Source organism: Neomonachus schauinslandi, chromosome 1 (genome assembly GCF_002201575.2).
Source record: "Neomonachus schauinslandi chromosome 1, ASM220157v2, whole genome shotgun sequence".
NCBI classification, from domain to species: Eukaryota; Metazoa; Chordata; class Mammalia; order Carnivora; family Phocidae; genus Neomonachus; species Neomonachus schauinslandi.
In genome coordinates, this window is record NC_058403.1 from 197105770 (window position 1) to 197131484 (window position 25715).

Consider the following 25715-nt stretch of genomic DNA (forward strand, 5'->3'; position numbering starts at 1 on the left):
GCCTGCCTTACCATACAGGGCTCCTTTTTTTTTTTTTAAGATTTTATTTATTTATTTGACACAGAGAGAGAGAGCACAAGCAGGGGGAGTGGCAGGCAGGCAGAGGGAGAGGGAGAAGCAGGCTCTCTGCTGAGCAAGGAGCCTGATGCGGGGCTCAGTCCCAGGACCCTGGGATCATGACCTGAGCCGAAGGTAGCCCCTTAACCGACTGAGCCACCCAGGCACCCCAGGGCTCCTTTTAAAACAACAAAAAAATTACTGCTTTTTTCTTCTAATGACTAAAGTGATTTAACACACCATTCTTGCTAGAAAATTTTGATAATGCAAAGAAGCACAGAAAAAAATGTATTTCTCACCCATGATACCATCCCACTGAGGTAACCACTGTTATGCATTCTTTTTGAATTCTAATTTTTTTGGTAAACACATATATTAAGAAATATTAACTTTTGAAATCAAATTGGGGTCATATAATGCATTAGTTTTATTTTATTTTATTTTTATATTTTTTTAAGATTTTATTTATTTGACAGAGAGAGCACAAGCAGAGGGAGAGAGAGGGAGAAGCAGGCTCCCTGCTGAGCAAGGACCCTGGGATCATGACCCGGGCCGAAGGCAGCCGCTTAGCCGACTGAGCCACCCAGGAGTCCCTGCATTAGTTTTATAACCCACTTTTTTCATTTTATGTATCCTAATTTTTTGTGTGGTTATTTTTCTCAAGCTTCATGTTCTGCCTATTATTTCATTACATGGCTGTCATTTACCCAATAATCCCTTATCTGGGAGCATGACAAATTATGTATGATAGTGACGATCTTTGTAAATAAGTTTTTGTATGTGTACCTGATTATTTTCTTAGAGTAAATATCCAGACTTGAAATTATTATGTTTAAAGGTGTATACTTTTTTTAAAAAAGACTTATTTAGTTATTTTAGGGAGAGTGAACGAGTGGGAGGGACAGAGGGAGAGGGAGAGAGAATTCCAGGCAGACTCCATGTTGAGCATGGAGCCTGGCATGGAGCTCAATCTCATGACTCCGAGATCACGACCTGAGCCAAAACCAAGAATTGGACGCTTAACTACCTGTGCCACCCAGGTGCCCCTAAAGGTGTATATTTTAAAGAAAAAAGTGTATGTGTGTTTTAAAGATTTTAGTTATTTATTTGTCAGAGAGAGAGAGAGAGAGAGAGCCAAGCAGGGGTAACAGCAGAGGGAGAGGGAGAAGCAGGCTCCCCGCCGAGCAGGGAGCCCGATGCGGGACTCGATCCCAGGACCCTGGGATCATGACCGGAGCTGAAGGCAGATGTTTAACGACTGAGCCACCCAGGCGTCCCTAAAAAAAAAAAATTTTTAATACCTATTACCAAATGATCTGCCTATAAAGGCCTGTCACTTTCTATTCCAGTCAGTAATAGAAGAGCAACCACTTACCAGCAAACTCTGCAGCATCTAATTTACAATCTCTGCCAGTCTGATTGTTGCATTATTTTAAATTTTCATGCTTTTAAGTGGTGGTGAGGTTAATTGTTTTGATGAATATTCGTTGTTTGTATTTTTCCTTTGTGAAGTGCCTGTTTGTGTTCTTTGCGCATTTGTTTTTTGACTTACAAAAGCTTTGGACATATTAAGGTTATTAATTACTTATCATTATGTGGCAAGTCTGTTTCATGGTTTGAATTTGTCATTTAATTTTGTGTATTTTTTGAGCTTTTAACAGTGCAAACTTTATTCCAATTTTGTGTATTTTTTAAATTAAACTTTTTATTTTGAGATAATTATAGATCTATGGGCAGTTGTAAAAAATAATACAAAGGAAAAAATCATAATAATACAGAGAGATCACATGTACCCTTTACCCAGTTTTCCCACAAAGGTAACATCTGGTAAAACTGTGGTATAATATTACAACCAAAATATTGATATTGATACAGTAAAGATACAGAACATTTCCATCATGCCATGGCCACATCCACTTCCCTTCTCTCACTCCAGTTCTTAACTACCCCAGCTACAACCAGTCTGTATGCCATTTCTCTAATTTTATAATTTCAAGAATGTTATATAAATAGAATTACACTACAATAAACTTACCAAGTAAGGTTTTTTGGTTTGGCTTTTTTTTTTTTTTTAAGATTTTATTTATTTATTTGACAGAGAGAGACACCGTGAGAGAGGAAACACAAGCAGGGGGAGTGGGAGAGAGATAAGCAGGCTTCCCGCGGAGCAGGGAGCCCGATGTGGGGCTGGATCCCAGGACCCTGAGATCATGACCTGAGCTGAAGGCAGACACTTAACAACTGAGCCACTCAGGCGCCCCTTGGTTTGGCTTTTTTAACTCAACATAATTTTCTGGAGATTTGTTAGATTGTTGCGTGTATGAATTGTTCATTCCTCTTTAATAGTCCATGGTGTGTTTAACTTTTCATCCATTGAAGGACATCTGGGTTGTTTCCAGTTTTTTACTATTAGGAATAAAGATGGTATAAACATTCATGTTCAGAAGTTTTTCTAAGAAAATAAGTTTTCGTGTCTCTGGGATAAATGCCTGAGTACAATTTGTTGAGTCATATGGTAGTTGCATGTTTAGTTTTTAAAGAAACTGCCAAACTGTTTCTTAGAGTAGCTATGCCATCTTATATTCCTGCCAGCAGTGTATGAGTGGTCCAGTTTCTCTGCATCCTCAACAACATTTGGTGCTGTCACTATTTTTAATTTTAGCCATCCTGATAGTTGTGTAGTGATATCTCATTTTAATTTGTATTTCTCTAATAGCTGAAGATGTTGGACATCTTTTCGATGCTTATTTGCTATCTGTGTATCCTCTTTGGTGAAATGTCTGTTTATGTTTTTGCCCATTTTCTAATTGGATTTTTTTTATTGTTGTGTTTTGAGAGAGTGCTTTATTTTAGATACTAGTGGTTTGACATATACATGGTTTGCAAATATTTTCTCCCAGTTTATAGTTTTTTTTCATCCTTTTAACAGAGTCTCTTTTTTTAAAGATTTTATATATTTGTTTTATTTGAGAGAGAGAGAGAGAGCGTGTGCTTGAGCAAGGGGAGGGACAGAGGGAGAGGGAGAGGGAGAGAGAATCCCAAGCAGACTCTGCGCTGAGTGTGGAGCCCCACGCAGGGCTGGATGCTAAGATCCTGAGATCATGACCTGAGCTGAAGTCAGATGCTTAACCGGCTGAGCCGCCCAGGTGCCCCCAAATTAAAATTGTTTGCTCAAAAGACTCTGTTAAGGGGCACCTGGGTGGCTCAGCCGGTTTAGCGCCCAACTCTTGGTTTCTGCTCAGGTGGTGATATCGGGGTGGTGACATCAAGCCCTGTGCAGCCCTGCCCATTGGGCTCTGTGCTCAGCACAGAGTCTGCTTGAGATTCTCTTCCTCTCCCCTCCCCCCTCCCCCACTTAAGCTCTTTCCCTCAAATAAATAAATCTTTTAAAAAATCAGTTGGGCAGGGGCGCCTGGGTGGCTCAGTCGTTAAGCATCTGCCTTCGGCTCAGGTCGTGATCCCAGGGTCCTGGGATCGAGCCCCGCATCAGGCTCCCTGCTCAGCGGGGAGCCTGCTTCTCCCCCTCTCCCACTCCCCCTGCTTGTGTTCCCTCTCTCGCCTTGTCTCTCTCTGTCAAATAAATAAATAAAATCTTTAAAAAAAAAATAAAAAAATCAGTTGGGCATATTTGTGGATCTACTTTTTTCTTTCATTGATCTCTGTGTTTATCCCTCCACTAATACTACAGTCTTGATTAATATAGGCATATACTAAGTCCTGAAATTGAGTAGACTGATCCCTCCGACTTTATTCTTTAAAAAAAACCAAAAAAACAAACTTGTTCTAGCTATTCTAATTCGTTTGTATTTCCATATAAATTTTAGGATAATTTAGAAAATTAAGGGGTGCCTGGGTGGGTCAGTCGGTTAAGCGTCTGCCTTCAGCTTGGGTCATGGTCCCAAGGTCCTGGGATTGAGCTCCACATCAGGCTCCCTCCTCAGCAGGGAGTCTGCTTCTCCCTCTGCCTCTACCCCCTGGCTTGTGCTATCTCTCGCTCACTCTCTCTCTCTCTCAAATAAATAAATAAAATCTTAAAAAAAAGAAAATTGAGAAAAATCTTGCTAAGATTTATGTTAAATCTATAGGTCATTTTGGATGGAATTGACACTTATTATTTTGAGTCTTCCAATCCATGGACATAGTGTATCTCTCCATTTATTTAGAACTTTAAATTTCTTTCATCAGCACTGTGTAGTTTTCAGCTTATAAGTCCTGTACGTGTTTTCTTACATTAGTCCCTAAGTCTTTTCTCTTTTTTGACTTTGAAAAATTGCATTGTGAGTGGTACTGTAATTTTAATTTTGTTATCTACATGTTCATAGCTAGTTTATAGAAATACAGTTGATTTTTGTATGTTAATCTTATGTCCTGTGACCTTCCTGAATTCCTTGTTAGTTCTAGGATTTTTTTTTTTTAATAAAATCAATGAGATTTCCTATGTAGAGAGTCATGTCATTTGCAAATAGGGACAGTCTTATTTCCTCATTTCTGATCTGTTTAACTTTTATTTCCTTCTTTCACTGGCTAGAACTTCGAATACTGTGTTGAGTCAGAATGACAAGAATGGACATTTTTGCCTTGTTCCCAGTCTTAGTATTCACTATTTCATTATTAAATATGTTAGATGTACTTTTTTTTGTAGATGCTCTTTATCAAGAAGATAAAGATAAACTTGAGGAAGTTACCTTCTTTTACTCTTTTACTCTTTTACTCTTTTTCTGAGAATTTTTTTTTTAATTTATTTATTTGAGAGAGAGAGAATGAGAGAGAGCACATGAGAGGGGGGAGGGTCAGAGGGAGAAGCAGACTCCCTGCCAAGCAGGGAGCCCGATGCGGGACTCGATCCAGGGACTCCAGGATCATGACCTGAGCTGAAGGCAGTCGCTTAACCAACGGAGCCACCCAGGCGCCCTTTTTCTGAGAATTTTATCATGAATGGATATTGACTTTTGTCAGATACTTTTCTGCATTGATTGATGTGATTATGTGATTTTTCTTCTTTAACCTGTTAATATGGTGGATTACATCAGCTGATTTTCAAATATTGAATCAGCTTTGCATTGCTGGAATAACCCTACCAACCTGGACATGTTATATAATTCTTTTTATATATTGCTGAATTCTATTTGCTTATGTTTAAAGATTTTTATATCTATAATCATGAAAGATATTAATCTGTCATTTTTTCTGTATTATTTTATCTGGTTTTGGTATCAGGATAATACTAGTTTCATAAAATGAATTAGGAAGTGTTCCCTCTTCTGTTTTCTGAGAGAGATTGTGTAGAATTGGTGTTAATTCTTTAAACATTTTATAGAATTTTATAATGAAAGTAGGCTTAGGGATTTGGGGAGGAGTTTTAAAATTATGAATCCAATTTTCTTAATAGTTACAGGGCTATTCAAATTACTTCTTGTTGGGCAAATTGTGGTAGTTTGTTTTTGTTTTTTCATCTATGTTGTCAGATTTGTGTGTATAGAGGTATTTGTAGTATTCCCTTATCATCCTTTTGACGTCTACAGGGTCTGTGGTGATATCTTCTATTTTATTCCTGGTATAGCAATTTGTGACTTCTCTTTCTTTTTTGCCAGCCTCACTAGAGGTTTGTTAATGTTTTTGATTCTTTCAAGAAGGCAGCTCTTTGGTTGATTTTTCTCAACTGTGTTTCTATTTTCGATTTCGTTGGTTTCTGCTCATATCTTTATTATTTCCTTCCTTTTGCTTTTTAAGGTTTAGTTTGCTTTTCTTTTTGAAGAGTTTTTGAGGTGAGAGTTTAGATGGTTGGTTTGAGTCTTTTCCTCTTTTCTAATGTATGCAGTCAGTGCTAATGGCTTTCCTCTCAGCAGTGCTTTAGCTGTGTCTCACAGACTTTTATGTATATATATATTAAATTTATTTACTTATTTAAGTAATCTCTATACACAACGTGGGGCTCAAACTCACAACCGCAAGATCAGCAGTTGCATGCTTTTCTGACTGAGCTAACCAGGCACCTCTAACTTATATATTAATTGCCAGTCAGTTCAGTGTGTTTTCTAATTTCCTTTGAGACTTCCTTTTTGAATTATTTAGAAGAGTGTTGTTTAATTTCCAAATATTGGAGATTATTGATTTCTGGTTTAAGTCCATTGTGATCAGAGGACATACTCTGTATTATTTAAAATCTTTTAAAGTTCTTGAGGTTTGTTTTATGCCCGTGGTCTATTCTGGTCTGTGTTCCAAGGGCACTTGAAAGGAAGGTGTATTCTTCTGTTATTTGGTGGAGTGTTCTATGAATGTCAATTAGATCTTGTTGGTTGATGATATTGAGTTCTTCTCTATCTCTGCTGATTTTCAGTCTTTGTGTTCTACTAGTTTGTTGATAGAGGAGGTTGAAATCTCCAAGTATAATTGTTGGTTTGTCTGTTTCTCCTTTCAGTTCTATCAGTTTTGTTGCACATAGTTTGTAGCTTTTTTTTGTTTTTTTAAGATTTTATTTATTTGACAGAGAGACACAGCAAGAGAAGGAACACAAGCAGGGCGAATGGGAAAGAGAGAAGCAGGCTTCCCACAGAGCAGGGAGCCCGATGCAGGGCTTGATTCCAGGACCCAGGGATCATGACCCGAGCCGAAGGCAGACACCTAATGGCTAAGCCACCCAAGTGCCCCAGTTTGTAGCTTTTTTGTTTGTTACATACACATTTTGGATTACTATGTCTTCTTGGTAGATTGACCGTTTTATCACTGTATAATGTCCCTCATATTATCATTATGCAACATCCCGTAATTTTGCTTACTGTGTTCTTGCTTCCTTCCCTGATGTTTCAGGGTTCCTTCTTTCATTGTTTGTTTTCTGTGTAGAGAACTTCCTTTCACTACTTTTTGGGGGAAGCTATTCTTTCAGGGTAGGTCTTCTTTTGGCGACAAATTCTTAGTTTTTCTTCATCTAAGAATGCTTGATTTCCCCTTTATTTCTGAAGTATATTTTTGCTAGACATAGGATTCTGGGTTGACAATTCTTTTCTTTCAGTACCTGGCAGATACTGTGCCATTTCTATCATCCCTAGTTTCTGTTGTCATTCTGATTGTTTAAGTAGGGTGTCATTTTCCTCTTGCCATTCTTAAGATTTTTTCCTTTTTTTAGAGGGAGGAGGGGCAGAGGGGGAGAGAGAATCTTTTTTTTTTAAGATTTTTTATTTATTTATTTGACACAGAGAGCATAAGCAGGGGGAGCGGCAGAGGGAGAGGGAGAAGCAGAGAGTGCTCAGCAGGGAGCCTGATGTGGGGCTCGATCCCAGGACCCTGGGATCATGACCTGTGCTGAAGGCAGACACTTAACCAACTGAGCCACCCAGGCGCCCCGGAGAGAGAGAATCTTAAGCGGGGCTTAATGCGGGGCTCTATCTCACAACCCTGAGATGACCTGAGCCAAAATAAAAAATCAGATGCTTAACTGACTGAGCTACCTAGGCACCCCAAGAATTTTTTTTTTCTTTAGTTTTCAAAAGTTCATTTGTGATGTGTCGTTGCATGGATTTATTTGGGTTTATTTTGTTTAGTATTTGCTCAGCTTCTTGAATCTATGTGTTTATGTTTTGCCACATTGGAAAAGTTTTGGGAAGCTTTTGGCGGTGATTTCTTCAAGTACCTTTTCAGTCCTGTCCTCTTTTCTCCTCTCCTTCTGGGACCCTGAGGCCACAAATACTAGATTTTTTTGTTATAGTCACACAGGTCTTGAGGTTCTGTTCAATCTGTTTCAGTCTGTTTTCTTCCTGTTCAGATTGGGTATTTTCCATTGTTGTGTCTTCCAGCGATTTTTTTTTCCTCTCTTGCCTCTGTTCTGCTTTTTTTTTTTAAGATTTTATTTATTTCAGAGAGAGAGAGGGAGAGAATGAGTTGGGGGGTGGGGGGGTAGGGGGTAGGGGCAGAGGGAGAGGGAGAAGCAGGCTCCCTGCTTATTTAGCAGGGAGCCCGATGCAGGGCTCGATCCCAGGACTGTGGGACCATGACCTGAGCAGAAGGCATACGCTTAACTGACTGAACCATCCAGGCGCCCCTCTGTTCTGCTCTTGAGTGGGCCATCCATTGAGCTTTTTATTTTGGTTATATTTTTCTTTTCTCCTTTCCTTTCCTCTTCCCAGTTGTATTTTTCAATTATATGGTTTCCATTTGGTTCTTCCTTACATCTTCTATTTCCGGCTAAGACTTTATTTCTTTGCTGTGGCTTTCTATATTTTCATCTGTTTCAAGCATACTTATAATTACTTATTGAAGGATTTTTGCCATGGCTGCTTTAAAATCTTTGTCAGATAAACAAAAATACAAAGAAAACAAAACAAATCTTTGTCAGATAATAATAATGTCTCTGTTATCTTTGTGTTGTCATCTGTTGCCTGTCTTTTTCCTTTCACTTTGAGATCTACCTGGTTTGGGGTATGATGAGAGATTTTTCAATCAAAACCTGGTTATTTGCATATTATGTTGAGACTGTGGATCTTATTTAAACTTTCTGATTTAGCTGGCTTTTTCTGACTCTTCCAGCAGGAAAGGGAAGGATGCTGCCTTGTTACTGCTAGGTGGAGATAGAAGTCTAGGTTTCCTACTTGGCCCCTGTTGGCACCTCAGGGTGGGGCACTTCTTTTTACAGCTGGGTGGGTGTGGGGGTTCTGGCGTTTCCACTGACCCCATAGGATAGGAGGGTGCTGGTTACCGGCTGTCAGGGATGAAAGTCCTAGTTCCCTACCTGGCCTTCTCTTACTCCACCCTGGCAGCATGTTGGGTGCCTTATTAGAGTCTGCAAGGGTGGAAGTCTAAGCTCCCCACTTGGTGTTTGCTGGTGTGGATGGGAGTGAGGCCCCAGTTTTGTTTTGTTTTTGTTTTTGGTGTATGGCTGGAGTAGAGTGTTTATTGTCTAAAAATTTTTTATTTTATTTTATTTTTTTTAAAGATTTTATTTATTCATTTGAGACACAGAGATACAGAGAGAGAGAGCATGAGCAGGGAGAGAGGCAGAGGGAGAGGGAGAAGCAGGCTCCCCGCTGAGCCAGGAGCCCGACGCGGGGCTCAATCCCAGGACCCTGGGATCATGACCCGAGCCGAAGGCAGACGCTTAACCATCTGAGCCACCCAGGCGCCCCTATTGTCTAAAAATTTTTTATCTTTCTAAGCTGTCCGTTTCTTGGTCCTTTGTCTAGAGAACACAGGCTTTTGTTGGGCCTTCTTTCTGGTCTATGCTTGTTGGCGTTCCTGGATTGCCAGTTTCCTCAGCTCCAGGTCTGAGATATATCAGAAAGAAAATCCAAGGAACTCACCACATGTCATTCCTCAAGTTCAAAGTCCCCTAGCCAGTCTCTCTTTTTCTCCAAACTTCTGGAGTCTTCTCATGTTTGCTTTAAAAATAACGTCTAGGGTTTTTTGCAGCTCTTTCTGCCCACGGGTCCTGTCCCCATGCTTTAATAAAACTCCCTTTTTTGCAGGGGCACGTGGGTGGCTCAGTCATTAAGCATCTGCCTTCAGCTCAGGTCATGATCCCAGGGTCCTGGGATCGAGCCCCGCATCGGGCTCCCTGCTCCGCGGGAAGCCTGCTTCTCCCTCTCCCACTCCCCCTGCTTGTGTTCCCTCTCTCGCTGTGTCTCTCTCTGTCAAATAAAATAAATAAAAATCTTAAAAAAAACAAACAAACTCCCTTTTTTGCACCAAAAATAAATAAATCAATAAATAAACAAACACCTGGGGTTTTTTGTTGCACGTTAGCAGGAAGAAGTTATATTTCTAATTCAGGCTTTTCCTGAACTCCAGACTAGTTCATCCAACATTTCCATTTGGATGCTAATAGGCACCTCAGTGTCACCATGTGCAAAAATGAACTCCTGGTCTTCCCCAATAACTGCTCCACGTACAGCCTTCTGCATCTCAGTTGGTGGCAACACCCTCCTTCTAGTTGTTCAGCTCTAAAGCACAGGAGTCATCCTAGATTCCTCTCTCTCTCTCTCTCACTGTACATATCCCATCTGTTGAATAGCTAAGCTTGCTTTCAACATATCCCAAGTCTGTCCCTTCTTGTCCCTCCATTTGCATCCACATTGCTCCAGGTCACCTTCACCACGTAACAGAAGATTCTGATAATAACATGTCAATTCCATACCAATCCTCTTTGGCCCCCCATGTCACTGTGAGTCAGCTCCAGTGTCCTCTGGTCATGTGGGTCTCCTTGCTATTCCTCAGACATACCAGGTTTACATGTGCCCAGGTCATTTGGGGAAGTTATATTTTAAAAAGCCATTATTACTTGATTGACATTGTCTTAAATTTATTATTTTTAGAAAAATTGATGTCTTTCCAATAAAATCTTTCCTAACCAGCATGATGACTCTTTTTATTCATCTCTTTTTTTATCTCCCCTGGAGGTGCTTTAGAGCTTTATTTATGCAAATCCAATTACTGCTTGATGCACATATATTTTATTGCTATTTAGAATAGGATTCTTTCCCATAATTTTCAAATTTTTATTGGTAGTATGTAAGAAAATTGTTGGACTTATATATTTATTTCATGTTTCTCCTTGGGACTGTTAAAGCTTAACTCTCCAGCTTTAATTATTCTTTGGTTGATGCCTCTGTGTGTTATGATTCCTCTTCGCTCTGTACTCGATGTGGATCTTGCCTGGGGTTCTTTCTCTCAGATCTTTTCTGGGATTACCCCTGCCTGCCTTACTCAAGCTCTTGTCTCTTAGGCCCTGGGTCCCTGAGACTGGTATGGGGGCTTCTCCTTGGCCCTCCCCTGGCTCTGTAGAGGACCTCTATCCTGGCACTTAGAGCTCTGAACAGCCATTTCCTGCTCACTTTTCCTTAACTGAGCTTCATGATCAGTGAAAGCTTGGAATGGATTTGGTGCTCAATGGATATTTGTTGAAGGAATGAGTGAATGACCTTCCAACTAGATTTACTGGGAATGCTCTTGTATTTGAGAGAGTTCCTCCACTTATTTTCCAACTCCTCTGTTGACTTTTTTCTTGTCAGTGTGTGCATACTTTGTGATATTTTCATTTAACCTTATTTCCTAGTGATTTCCACCAATAGTCTATGTTCCAAATAACTACCAGTTTGACAGTGAAGTCTTTCATTGGTCTAATGCCTAATGACCACTCCCACACTCACCTTGTAATCTTCTGTAACCTGCTGAGTCTGTTGACTTTGATGTTGCTGCTACTGACTTGATGACTTTTTCCCTCCCTCTCAGATTCAGGCTTCTTCAGGAGAAACCAAGTACCATGGGGCCTTGGACTGTGCAAAGAAGCTATACCAGGAATCTGGGATCCGAGGCATCTACAAAGGGACAGTGCTCACCCTCATGCGAGGTAACCTTTTAGGTTCTCCACCTGAGGTCACCTTGTGGGGGGGGCTCATCTGAGGTGGATTTGCCACTGAGGGTCTTACCTGGATCCCCAGATTAGCCTTGGCACTATACAAGCTACACTTCTGACAAGGCTGGCATGGTATGTCCTATTTTTTTAGGCAGTCTCACCCCTGGCCAGCATGGACACCAATGAGGATGGGAGGACCTCTATCCTTCTGGCAGGCTGGCCCTCAAGGATGCAAGTCACTATTGTGGCAGTTACAGGGGAGTGGCAAGTAGATAGAAATTGTGGCGGGAGGGATGAGTGGGGGGGAAGAGTGACTAAGGACAGTGGGGCCCTCCCTGGTTTCGAGAGGCACGTCCTGCTGGGGTGGCAGTTGGAGAGGCAGACATAGCCTCACCCCTGTCCTGACATGGCAGCTTGGAGGAAGGCCAGAGGCTAGCTGTAGTTGTAACTTGGAGTGGGTGTGTCCATGGGGACCACTCAGAGGGGACTTTGAAGGTGAAATGATGTCATGTGTGTTTGTGCTCACTCTTACCAGTGCTTGCCCCAAAGCAGCATCTAATTACTGCAAAGTGATCACTGCACATAGGAGGTGCTGCTGAGGAACTTCCCAGGAAACCTTGAAAGGGCCAGTCCAAGTGTGGCTCTTCTAAGTTCTAGAAAGCCATGAGGATTTTGTATCATTTAATTTGCTTCTTTCTTGCCCCTAACAGATGTTCCAGCCAGCGGGATGTATTTCATGACATATGAGTGGCTGAAGAATATCCTCACACCAGAGGGAAAGAGGTAGGGAGACTAGAAGAACTCAGAGGACACTTTGCTCGGTCATGGGTTGGTTGCCCTTCACTGTGAGTGGGTCTGAAGGTAGAGTGGGGCTTGCTTCTGGCTCCGTGTCCACTTTGCTCTCCTTGCTGCTGAAACCCAGCTGACACTGCTTACTCTGTACCTCGCCTGTTGGAGCAAGTATATGAAACAAGTTCATGAAACCCCCTCCAAGGAGTGGCGGCTGCCATGTCACAGGAGCCCTGGCCTTGGACCTCCTCCCTCTGGCCAGTTTCTCCCTCTCTCTAACTGCCCCATCTGCTGAGGGAGGGATGGTCTGAATGCCTCACTCACAGCCTTTGTCTGACTGGGGCTGTGGTTGGTATTGTGCAGTGTCAGTGAGCTCAGTGTGCCTCGGATCCTGGTGGCTGGGGGCATCGCAGGGATCTTCAACTGGGCTGTGGCAATCCCCCCGGACGTGCTCAAGTCCCGCTTCCAGACTGGTTAGTGGAGGGTAGTGGGGTAGATGTGGGTGGAGTGGGTACCAGAACTGGCTGCCCATGGGATGCAGAGCTCTTAGGGCCCTAGAGGTACTCACTATCCACAGCAGCACCCAGCATCTGTCTGACCATTTTCCCTTGCAGTCATTTGTGTTCTAGGAGCCCTAGACTCGTTCATTTCCTGTTGGCCAAAACACAAAATAAGTGAGATAAGCAGTCAAATCAACTCTGCTGCCTTCTCATGAGCAGAAGGACTATTATATTCTTCATTCTTCCTCTCCACTCCCTCAGCATCAGTAATCCAGACATTGTGTCTGTTTGTCCCAAGGTGGTGAACTGTGTTGTCTGTGAACTGGTCCCAGATGACCTGGAGGGTGTCCTCTTCCTGATGCAGTGACCCTGCAGGAAGACTTGACTATAAAATTGTCTCCATGTGGGACACCATAGGCAGGTCAGGAAGCTTCCTAAAGCCTTAACAGTTGGATTCCACCCGCAGCACCTCCTGGAAAATATCCTAATGGTTTCAGAGATGTACTGAGAGAGCTGATCCAGAATGAAGGAGTCACATCCTTGTATAAGGGGTTCAATGCGGTGATGATCCGAGCCTTTCCAGCCAATGCGGTGAGTGGAAGACAGGGACTAGGCTTTCCCTTCAGGGCTTAGAGCAGGTTCCAAGGTCTAGGTGGGCTGACTTTTGCTTGTTCCTAGGATTGGATTGGGGGTTCAGTTTTCCCCAAATCCCACCCTTGGCCAGAGCCTCCTTATTTGCTTCTTTTCCTGAAGCTTCAGGAGGGGATGTCTTTGGGATTCTTTGAGGGGAGGGGCTTTTTTTTTTTTTTTTTAAGATTTTATTTATTCATTTGAGAGTGAGCGAGAAAGAGCACAAGTAGGGGGAGAGGCAGAGGGAGAGGGAGAAGCAGACGCCTTGCTGAGCTGGGAGCCCTACGTGGGGCTCAATCCCAGGATTTGGAGATCACAACCCGAGCCCAAGGCAGACGCTCAACCATCTGAGCCACCCAGGCGCCCCATGAGAGGTGGGGCTTTGATCTCCTGACTAGGTCATCAGAAATGGATAGTTGTGAGACATGGATTTTCTTCCCCTCTCAGGAATACCAAAGCACAGCTTGATTCCCTGACCTGGGGTGGGAATGAAGTTGGGGAGAGGTTCTGATGAAGTTAGGGAAGGGTTCTGGTCCTGACAGGGTCAGCCAAGCATGGTGCTGGGATCTCTGTGATAGTCACAACTCCTGCTAGCTTTTTTCTTCCTTCTAACCCTTTCTCAGGCCTGTTTCCTTGGCTTTGAAGTTGCCATGAAGTTCCTTAATTGGGCCACCCCCAGCTTGTGAGGCTGAAGGCTGCTCAAGGCTTCTGGGTTGTGGAGACTATCACAAAGGAGGAGCGGTGGGCAGGACTAGGCAGTCCTAAAAGGCAAAGGGAGGGGAATGGTGGGATCAGAGCTCTGTACATGGACTTGTTGAGACCATTGCCTTAATGACATCTTCTACCTGGTATAACTTGGTGTGCCATTTTGAAACTTGAATTTACTCATGTCAATTTAAGGGATCTCAAGAGGATTTGGAGGTGGAGTAAGTAGCTTCTAGACCAGATACCACCTATGGTCAGAGAGCTATCTACTGGTTGACTACAGGCCCTACTACACCCAAAATACTACTCGAGAAAGAGGGAATTTCAGCTTCTCACTGGAGACATGATGCATGTTTTCAACCAGCTGAACAAGAGCTGGTGTTTTCTTCGATCCCTACCCACCAGATTTCCAGGGTATCACTTAATCCTGGCCTGCACATGGGGATGTGGACTTCAGGTCCACATCTCTCTGTCCGGGTGGACTGAGCAAATGTGCCTAGGGACAGATAGCCTGTTAACAGTCAGGTTGATTTTTCTTTTTAAATGCATACAAGCAATCAAAACTAAAACTACAGTAGCCTAATTTCCCAGGAGTAGATGGAGAGCTTTCCCTCCTACACAGCAAGAAGGGTTTTGAATTAACAGTCCTAGCCTGCTGAGATAAGTGACAAAGCCTGGGGTGTAGGAAAGGCTCTTTTCACACACTCTTTTCTCATGAGAGCATCCTGTTTTAACAGGAAACAATAAATATTGTTTCTAATTTTTGCATTGTGTGAAATTATTTTGATTCTGGGTCATTTCAGCAGGCAGCCTGTGGCCTTGGTGGAGGCTGTCAGGGATCTGGTATCCTTCTTTGGTGGCTTCAGGCAGGGGCTTCAGCAGGAGAAAGAGGAGGAAGTTTTGGCTAGTCCAGCCTTCCCTGACTGTCCTAGAAGCAACTGCCTGATGGGGAAGGGAAATGGGGTGGGGTGGGGGGGGCTTGATTGCTAACTGTTCCCATAGTCCTCAGTATAAGCCTGCACCCTTCCCTTCATTCTTTCACCTCTCTGCCCTGAGCTAACAGAGATGATTGTTCTAAAAGCCAAAAGCAATCCTGACTTATCATATGAGTTTGGGGGTCACTGTGATCTGATGTCACCAGCCAGGCTTTGCTAATTAGGCTATTCATGATGCCCAGGTACATCCAGAGGAGGTGAGGGAGACAAGTTAATTTGTCCTTGTCTGGTGGCTGGAGCTGGGCTTCTCTGGCATTGTCCCATCTGGCAGTCACAGAGTTCTGCTGGTACGTCCCACCTTGCTGCAACTGCACAGAGACCCTTGGACTTTGGCTTTAGCGCCATCACTCTGCATAAGGGGGTGAAGGGACAGGGACCCACCCCCATCTGGGAGTGGGCGTGGCCAGCCCGGCAGGAAGCTGAACATTTGGGGGTTTAAGGAAGGATACTTTATTCTGGGAAGATATTTTTGGATGACCAGAAAGGAATTATAGATGAAAATTGTGTGCTCTCTGCCTAGGAAGATTAATTCAGTGTTCTGCCTGCCCCCTCATGCTGCAGGATGTCTTTATTTAATCTCTCAATGGTTTGGAGAAGGCCACATATGTGTTTCAAAGCTCTTCTTGGCAGCACCCTGTCCTTGAGATAATCCTGCAACCTCAGCCTTTGCCTGGAAGCCCCTGTGAGTGCATTTGCATTCCAGCCAAATGACAGCCATTCCCATGGCTCAAGATCACTTTTACAGTCTGTGCTTCTGGATAATTTGCCCTTTGAAACAACTTCCATTTTAAAATGGAAAGTTTTGGTTCCTTGTTGTTAGTGGTGGTAGATTCTTCTACTCCTTTGGTTGTTCAATAGGTGTTAAGTCAAATAGGGAAGCCCCAGGAGACATTATTTGTGAAGGGAGCAGAGCAGATGGTGAGTAACTCCCTCCTGGCTGGCACTTCCTTTTTATGATGCACTTTGAAATGCCACCTGTTCCTGATATATCTCTTCTGTCCCTGATGAGGGTAAGGGTGGGGGAAAGACTGGGGCCCTCCTCAGCAATTTCTCTGTCACAGACATCATTAAGTAGAGAAGCCAGATAGCAGGTGTTAAAACAACCAGCCAGTGATAACAGCCTCACCCAGGCACAAAGAAGAGTATAACTGGGTCAAAGGTGAGGGGCAGACAGTGGGATGTTGCAACAAGCCTATTAGAAGCAACAGTAGTGCCATTTCTGCTGTAAGGTCATACCATCTCCACCCACAGTTCTTTCCCTACAGTTCTTTTGAGGCTGGAACCCCCTATGCCCTTTCTAACCTTCCCATGGGTTCATTCTTATTTCTTTATCCCCATGTCACTCAATGTTTAGTGGGTAGGGATTTTTACCCCCACTTTCAGATGTGGAAGCCAAGGCTCAGACAGGGTAAGCTGATCTGCCAAGATCATTGGCAGATTGATAATAGAGTGCAGGTAATAGAGTGATGTCTGGGTGTCCACAGGCCTGAAGAAAGGCTTGTGACGCTATCAGAGGCTGTCCTGGGGCTGCTTGACCCAAGCTCCAGGAGGCCTGTCTGTACTACAGGGTCAAAGCCCGGCCACTGGCCTGTCAGTCAGGCCACAGGTAGCGCAGTCCCAATAGGCACTGGGAAAGCCCCAGGGCCAGGCGTTCCCTGAGGGCTCTCTTTTCTGCTTTCTCTGCTCTGGTGAGCATATAGGCCTGTGGCTCTCCAGCCAGGCTCTCCCTTGCTTCCCAGGTTCTGTCCTTGCCTTGAGGATCTCCGAGGCAGACCCAAGGTCCGCTGCAGAAACTGACACTTTCTTGGAATACAGTGTCCTGGGGAGGGGATGGCTCACAGGTACAGAAACAGGTGGCCTGGGAATTAGCTGCTCCCTGGGGCATGGATCCTTGTTAAAATAGAGCAGAGTTCCCGGACCAAAGGCAGTAGCCACATGAGGGAGGCATTATAGAGGCTGAAGGACAGCTTGGGTGATGACAGAGAAAACATAGCCCACTTCCCCAAGCCTTGCTGTCCAAGAGGCTCATAAACACTTCTAAGGCAAAACAGAACTGAGGGGGGTAGATAACTAAATGAGCTGGAAGACTGGACCAGAGGGGCTGGGATGCAGGGGTGGCCAGATGACCAACAGGTTCCAGGAGACAGGTAGGGGACTGGAGTGGCTCAGAGATCCCCTTTGGGCAGAGAAGAGGGAGGTGTTGCTGCTTGGGCTGAGTCCACTCCCCCATCCCCAGTAGGCAGAGGGTATCACAGGGCAGAAGGCGTATAAACTGGGAGGTCTGGGCCAAGAGCAGGCTTCCAGAGGAGTCTGGGGAGTTCGGGTGTTTTCCTTCTTCCTGGAAAGAGAAAAAAACCCTTTTAAATAATAAGCCTATCGAGAGTACATGAAATCCACTGTTTTTTTGGAAATAGTAGTTGGTATTCTACCCATGTTCATTTTCACCAGACCCACTGCTGTTGGGCTAAACATGTGCCCCACCTGTGTTACTGTGATCCATAGTTGTAAACATCTCTGAGAATTGGCCCCATTGTGTTCACGTCTGCCCGTGGTTGGTGGTGTGGCAGTCTGTGTAAGATTTGACTGCCTGCTGGGTAGTGACTCCTAGGACTGGCGCTTGGAGCTGAGCACCTGTCAGTGCTCTGGGGCCTCCTCTTCTCTACTACAGTCTCTGTTTTTGCCTTTTTCCCCACCATCACTTACTGTTGGCAGCTGTTTCCCAGTTACCTGCTGCCTGTGGGTTTGGTTGCCACGGTAACCTCTAGTGGTAGACCTGGACAGGCTTGAATGAAGGCACCTCCTAGGAGGGTAAGGGTGGAAGATAAGGATTCAGGGCCCTGGTATTCTCTCTTGCTCTAAGGCACTCTTCTTTGGCCAGCTCAACTGGGCATTCATGGACAGCCCTTGGGACTCCATTTGCAACAGAAGGGCTTCCCAGAAGGGGCAGAGATGGATCCCTGCTCTTGGACCAGGTGCTAGGGAGGGGAGCCATGTAGGGCCTGGAGGCTGGCTGTCCATCCTTACTCTCATGGTGGTCTGTGGAGACAGGTAAGGAACAGCTATGGGGTTCCTGCTTTCTGTGGCCCTCATTCCCTCCAGGTCCAAAGATGCTCTTTGAATGTCGTGTTTGCTGGATGGATGGATGGCCAAGCCTTCGGGCAATTGGCAGCAAACCAGTCTACTCCTGGCAGAGGCTGATGGAGGTTTCTTGGAGTGACTGGGAGAACCTGCCCCCACCCAGCTCTGTCATCAGCCCTAGAGTAGCCTTCCTCTATCTTATTTTGTAATTGAGGTGAGAGTCCTAACCATACAGGTGCCTGTCCCTCTTTAAAACATATAAAACCTGAAGAATGAGCAAGCAAGGGAGTGGAGTTGTGAATTTGCCCTTCCAAAGGATTGGTTGTAGGATTGTTTGAAGCAGGCAGATCCCCAGGTGTGGTGGGTGCAGTGGGAGTGACACCCAGGTTTTCTGGGTATGGTCTGATTCCTGGAAAACTTGGAAGGGTTGGTCTACTCAAGAGCAGATGAACCCTGTACCATTAGCTTCTTACTGCCCATCCTTAGTGAAGTGTTTATAGGCTGAGATCAGAAACACACTTTAAAGAAAAGGATCCTGAGACAGGGGTCGGGAGAGCAGTTTCACTGACTCCACTTGCTACGTGGAAGCATTCATTCATTCATTAATTCATTCAGTAAACCTTCTCCAACAGTGTGTAGCAAGGAACCGACAGGAAACAAATTGGACACTATCCCTGCTCTCACAAAGTAAATTGTGCAAGACTCCCCTGGGGGGGTCAAGGAACTTGTCCAGGGAGACATTGGTGTTTGGAATCACAGGCTCGCCTGGCCTAGAGCGTGGATGGCTTCTGTACCAGTGGGGATCGGTTGCTCCTGTTTCCAGAAACTCAGTTTCCAGCGGCACTGAACTCCTGGGTGTGTGCCAAGCCAATATGAGAGGTGTTAGTGCTTATTTTAATTAATACTGGGTAATTACCAGGTGGAGCTTAACCATCCCAAATGCCTTGGAGGTTCCCAAGCCTAAAGGTCATCACTTTCTGTCTGGGCCCAGCAAGGAGAGGCAGGATTCTGTCCTATGCCCACTGGGACTTTCTTCAGCACTGTGACCCAGGACAATCACCTTTTTCTATTCCCTTCGATCTGGTGTGGGGGAAGGGGGCAACTTGAGAAATAGCCTAGCCTCTCCAGTTCACCTATGCTCCCTCCCTAGGGGCAAAGGTAACAGTGCCTTGTGGTCTGCTCAACACCACCAAACGGTGTGGGCCCAGGGTGGAGTGTGGGAGAAGAGGCCTGCAGAATCCTGGTGGGAGTGCTCAAGAGGAGGAAGAGACCCAGAGGTAGTTCCTGCTCTGCGCCTTATTCCAGTTTCTCAGGGTACATGTTTGGCCTAGTGACTCTTCCAGGCTTATTTCTCTCCCTGTGGCTCCCAAATTACTATATCACTGAAACTCCTACCATCTACCACGCCTTTCCCGTTTGACATATCACAGACCTCCTGCCAGACTTCTGAAGGTCCTATCGTCATGCCACCATTCCACCCCGCGACCAGGGTGGTCCTGACTTTTTACCAGCCCTTTGCTCTTGCTGTCCTCTATGTTCAGATAGCTTTCCTCAAGATTTTCCTGTAGTCGGATCCTGTCCAGGCCTCGGAGTCAGCCTGAATGTCACCCCTAAAGTGGGCCCTCTTGCTCTCCACGACAGCCGGAACCACACTGAGGTTGTAATGTGTGTGCCAGGCGTCTGGCTATCTGGCTCTAGGCTGTGTCCCTGGAGCCTACCAAGTGCTGGCAAACAGGAGGCTCTTAGTGAATGTTGAAACAATATGTGAAAGGTCTTCAGGACTAGGTGGGAAGCACTGACGACTCCCTTAGGCCGGCAGATCTCTCATTCCCGCGACTCGACGCGGGACTGCACGGGACCGGCGGGCTGCCCAGAGGCGCACGCGCACTGGGGGCCGGCGGTCGGCGGGGGCGCGCACGCCCGCGGCCGCGTGCGTCACAACCCGGGCTCCTGCCCCGCCCGTCCCGCCTGCCCGCTCGTCGGTCCCCGCGGCGGCGGCGGCGGCGGCTGCCCAGTGACAGCGGAGGCGGCAGCAGGCCGGCCGTAGTAGCTTAGGGTCGTACGGCCTGGAAACGCACACCCGGCCGAAGGGCGGCGCCGCGCGAAGAAGGCCAGAGCCGGGTCGCGCGGGAGGAGACCTCGCGGGCGCCGGGCGAGAGGCCGGCGTGAGGGGGCGCGGAGGTAGTGGCCGCCGGCGGCCCGGACCCGCCTGTCCTCGCGGCCGCCGCCGGCATGAGCCACATCCAGATCCCGCCGGGGCTCACGGAGCTGCTGCAGGGCTACACGGTGGAGGTGCTGCGGCAGAAGCCGCCCGACCTCGTCGACTTCGCGGTGGACTACTTCACCCGCCTGCGCGAGGCCCGCTCGCAACCCGCCAGCCCGCCCGCCGCCCCTCCTTCCGGCTCCCAGGGTCTGGAGCCCTGCCCTGGCCTGGTCGCCGACGCGAAGGCGGACACCGAGTCGGAGGACGACGAGGACCTGGATGGTAGGCGGCGGGCTGGGCCGACGTTAGCGGTGGGGGGACGGAGGTGGCGGTACAGGGGTCTTCAGCGGCGGTCTAGAGGGGCTGCGGGGGCCGACCACACTGGGCCGGGACCTTGGAGCTCTCGAGCGGAGTTTGTCGGGGTTCCCCGAGCCGCGGGCGTGAGCCCCGCGTGCGCCACTTCCCGGCTGAGCTCGGCGGTCCTCCGAGCCCTGGAGCGCACCGAGTGAGTTGTCAGATTCAGCCTGGGAGAAAACGTGCGCGCCTTCGGCCCGCGTGGTGGCGCGGAGCCCACGTCGGCCTCGCCTCTGCTGGGGGACCCTTCGCCCGGTTTGGTTCCGAAGACAAGGAGGCTCACATCCACCGACTCGTCTTTAATAACCAGGACGGTAACTTTGTTTGGAAATCATTCATTTTGTGAAAAGTTATGGTGAAAACTTTAAGCATAGGCAAAAGTAGAGAGAGAAGAGGTGAAATGAACCCCTATATGTCATCATCTACATTCAACAGTTTAAATATCTGTCACAAATGTTTCATCTCTACTTTTTTTTCTTTGCTCAAGTATTTTAAAGCAGATCCCAGTCAGGTCATTTCACCTCTGCATAACTGGACGTGGATTTCTTAAAATATTCTTAGTATTTCTTGAAATTTCTTAAAATATTTCTTGAAATATATGTAATATATATTTCGACTTCGCTAAAACGATTGGATCAAACGATTGGTGAGGATAAACAGTTACTATCTTGTTTAGCATATAGGGTGCAGGAAAAAAAGACAAGGAACGCTTTCTATATTTGATTTAGGCAAGGTTGTCAAAAAACTCCATTTTCCTTGGTTGCTTCAATATAGGCTTTGTCAGTTTAACAATAGAATTATCCTACTTTGAGCCGCCAAAATTTAACAAAACAATGAAAACAGAGATAAAGTTAGAGACTTAGTGTTATTAGAGCATATGGCGGGGGGGGATAGTTCTGAGTCGAATCCACATTCAGGTCCGTTAGCAAGGAGTTAATTATCCGTCATTGCTGTTGGAGGTTGTAAGCTTCAGGTTGTGGACAACTTCCCATAGTTTATTCACCGCGAAGAGTAGAAATGGTTCTGTTTTCCTTTGACTTTTTGCCCATTAAATTATGAGATTTTCACCTTAAGCCTAGAAATCAAATTGTTATTTTCCAAATCTCTTCCACGGATTTGTTTTGTGGTCTAAGACAAGTGGTTAAACCTGTTTGATTTCAGATTCACTTATCTTTAAAATGGGGACAGTGACGATGATCTCCCAGGGATAAAGGTATCTCTAAAAGTTTTATTTTTTAGGAGTGACTCCTACATTTGTTTCACTGTCATATCTATAAATCACAAAGCTGTAACCTGCTTTGTGAAATTTTTATGTACACATATTAGTATTTTAGGAATGAGTTTCAGATGAGTAAAATGGAATTTACAGGTTTTGTGTTATGTCTACCGTCCTTGTCATCTTTGATATCTCTTTCAAAATTGAGTTGATTTTGATGAGTTGATGAGTTCAAAATTAAATCTTTGTAACCCTGTGCTTTATTTAATTGGCATGTCAATATTTGTTGTTTATATCTCTAATGTGGCTGTGCTACATGTAATTACAGAAATCAACACAAGGTGAACTTCTGTTAACAGATAATAGACTAAAAATACATTGCACACAATGAGGTACCACTTCACACCCATGAGAATGGCTATTACGAAAAAAAATTGCAAGTGTTGGTGAGAATGTAGACAATTGGGAGCTCTTGTTCATTGCTGTTGGGAATGTAAATGGTCTGGCTGCTGTGGAAAAACAGTTTGGTGGGTCCTCAAAAAATTAAACAAAGAATTACCTTAATGATCGAGCACTTTCACTGCTATGTATATATCCCAAAGAATTGGGGAGTCATATATAACTAGTTACATGCCAGTGTTCATTGCAGCATTATTTACAGTAGCCAAAAGGTAGAAACAACTCATGTCCCATCAGCAGATGAATGGATAAATAAATTGTGGTATATACATACTATGAAATACTATTCATCCTTTAAAAGGAATGAAATTCTAATACATGCTACAACATGGAGGAACCATGAACACATTATGCTAGTGCGGTATGCTAGACACCAAAAGACAAATGTATGTACCTCACTTATATGAGGTACCTAGAATAGGTAAATTTCACAGAGACAGAAAGTAGGATAGAGGTTAGCTGGAGCTGGCAATAGGGTGTTATTGTTTAATGGGTGTGGAGTTTCTGTTTGGGATGATGAAAAAGTTCTGAAATTGGATAGGGGTGATGGTTGCACAACACTGTGGATGTACTTAATACCATGAGTTGTACACTTAAATGGTTAAAATGGTAAGTTTTGGGGCCCCTGGGTGGCTCAGTTGGTTAAACGACTGCCTTCGGCTCTGGTCATGATCCCGGAGTCCCGGGGTCAAGTCCCACATTGGGCTCCCTGTTCAGTGGGGAGTCTGCTTCTCCCTCTGACCCTCTCCCCTCTTATGCTGTCTCTCACTCTCTCTCACTCACTCTCTCAAATAAATAAATAAAATCTTAAAATGGTAAGTGTTATGTATATTTTACCACAATTTTTAAAAAGACAAGAAAAGAAATACGTTACATATCCAGTGATTAGGAACATTAGGGTAATAAGCCCACAATACCTAAAATAAGAACTAGGATATATAGAGTTGGATCTGTATATAGCAAGGGAGATTTTGTTTAGTATGGCTCATCACCAGTTCAGTTTATAAGATTGTATGCTATTTGAAACTCTCAAAAAAGTTATTAGCTGTTATTGGTTGTTTTAACAACAGTGTTTCAATGTCACACGGCACACCAAGTATGAAGTATTGTAATGCGTATTTAACTCTTGGGAAAGCCTGAAGACTTCAGACTTATTAATAAGTTACTGTAACTGTATCCTCATGAGAACAATAAATTGGCATCCAGACTTGATTCACTTCTGTACTTACCATAAAACATTTACATCTGTGGGTCTCCCAGCATATTTATATGTATATATATGTATATGGAATACAATTCACATACTATATAATTCACCCATTTAAAGTGTTTAATTCAGTGGTTTCCCCCAGTGGTTTTATTAAAATCACAGATATGTGCAACCATCACCACAACCAATTTTAGAATAATCAATTTTCATCACCCCCAAAACAACCTCATACCGTAGCCATCAATGCCAACTCCCTCATTCCCCTCTAATGTGCTTTCTGTCTATAGATTTGCCTATTGTGGACATTTCACATAAATGGAATCATACAGTATATGGTCTTTTGCTCTTGGCTTTTGCTTAGCATCATGTTTCAAAGTTCATCAGTATTGTAGCATATATTAATATGTTACTCCTTTTTGTTGCTGAATACTATTCCATTGTATGGATATACCACATTTTGTTTATCCAGTCATCAGTTGATGGACATTTAGGTGGTTTTCACTTTTTAGCTATTATGAATAATGTTGCTTTGAATATTCATGTGTACAAGTTTTCATGTGGATGTATGTTTTCATTTCTCTTTGGTATATATATGTAGGAGTATAATTGTTTGACCATGTGGTAACTCTTTGTTTAACCTTTTTTTTTTTTTAAAGATTTTATTTATTTATTTGACAGACAGAGACATAGCAAGAGAGGGAACACAAGCAGGGGGAATGGGAGAGGGAGAAGCAAGGTTCCCGTGGAGCAGGGAGCCCGATGTGGGGCTTGATCCAGTACACTGAGATCATGACCTGAGCCGAAGGCAGATGCTTAACAACTGAGCCACCCAGGCGTCCCTATGTTTAACCTTTTGAGTAACTGCCAGATTGCTTTCCAAAAGTGGCTGCACCGTTTTACATTCTAACCAGCTGTGTATTAAGGGTTCTAGGGGCGCCTGGGTCATTCAGTTGGTTAAACGCCTGACTCTTTTTTTTTTTTTTTTTTGAGCTTTTTTTTTAAAAGACTTTTTATTTATTTATTTGACACAGAGAGAGAGATAGAGAGAGAGCACAAGCAGGGGGAGTGGCAGGCAGGCAGAGGGAGAGGGAGAAGCAGGCTCCCCGCTGAGCAGGGAGCCTGATGTGGGGCTTGATCCCAGGATGCTGGGATCATGACCTGAGCCGAAGGCAGCCTCTTAACTGACTGAGCCACCCAGGCGCCCCTAAACGCCTGACTCTTGATTTCAGCTCTTGATCTTGGGGTTGAGTTCAAGCTCTGTGTTGGGCTCAATGCTGGGTATGGAGCCTACTTAAAAAAAAAAAAACAAAAAACCCAGAAACAAAAAAAACCCCCCAAACCCCTCTCAATTCCATTCCACTGATCTTTGTATCTGTGTGCCACTACTATACTGTCTTGATTACTATAGATTTGTAGTAATTTTGGAATCAACAAGTATGAGTTCTCCAACTTTGTTCTTTTTCAAAATTGTTTTGGCTTTTGGGGTTCCTTGAATTCCCAAATGAATTTTAGGATTAGTTTGTCAATATGTGCAAGGAGGGCAACTGGGATTTTGATAGATTGCACTGAATTTGTAGATTAATTTGGAGAGTATTACCATCTTAACATTATTAAGTCATCTGGTCTATGAATATGGGATGTCTTTCCATTTGTTTAGATCTTCTTTAAAGAAGATCTTCTAAATTAAAGAATAACACTTTTTTGTAGTTTTCAGATAGACATCTTTTGTTAAATTTATTCCTAAGTAATTAATTCCTTTTGATGCTATTGTAAATGGAATTGTTTTCTAACTTTCATTTTCAGATTGCTCATTGCAAGTGTATAGAAATAGTTAATTTTTTAAAATATTGATCTTGTATCTTGCAGCCTTGCTGAACTTATTATTCTAGTAGTTTTTTTAGTGGATTCCTTAGGAATTTTCCCCAGTAGTTTTTACTCTAGGGTGTATACCACATAACATAGGAGTTGGTCCAAACAGCGTTAGGAGAATTTTTTTGGAACTGCTTAATAATAATATTCTTGTAGTTCCAGCAGGATTTTGACACTGTTGAACCACCTTCTGAAATTCTCTCCCTCTTGGCATTTATGTCTTCATTCCCCTGGCTCTCCATCCAGCAGTTGGCTTCCTCTCTGCCCTTTGAATGATGGTTCATGATCTCCAGAATTTAGTTTGTTACC

The 25715-nt window shown here is 44.3% G+C and overlaps 2 protein-coding genes across 4 annotated transcripts in view; both read left to right on the top strand.

The window, feature by feature from the left end:
- Positions 1-14769, top strand: part of SLC25A20 (solute carrier family 25 member 20) — a 28254-nt gene extending 13485 nt beyond the window's left edge. Inside the window, exons 5-9 of the mRNA XM_021687037.1 lie at positions 11275-11392; positions 12109-12181; positions 12551-12660; positions 13154-13278; positions 13941-14769. Of these exons, the coding sequence (XP_021542712.1) occupies positions 11275-11392; positions 12109-12181; positions 12551-12660; positions 13154-13278; positions 13941-14003 (489 nt within the window). The 3' untranslated portion in view covers positions 14004-14769. The remainder of the gene's footprint in view (positions 1-11274; positions 11393-12108; positions 12182-12550; positions 12661-13153; positions 13279-13940) is intronic.
- Positions 14770-20064: 5295 nt separating this feature from the next.
- Positions 20065-25715, top strand: part of PRKAR2A (protein kinase cAMP-dependent type II regulatory subunit alpha) — a 118879-nt gene continuing 113228 nt past the window's right edge. For all 3 annotated transcript variants that reach the window (XM_021686932.2, XM_044921687.1, XM_044921689.1), the window contains exon 1: positions 20065-20580. In XM_021686932.2, the coding sequence (XP_021542607.1) occupies positions 20328-20580 (253 nt within the window). In that variant the 5' untranslated portion in view covers positions 20065-20327. The remainder of the gene's footprint in view (positions 20581-25715) is intronic.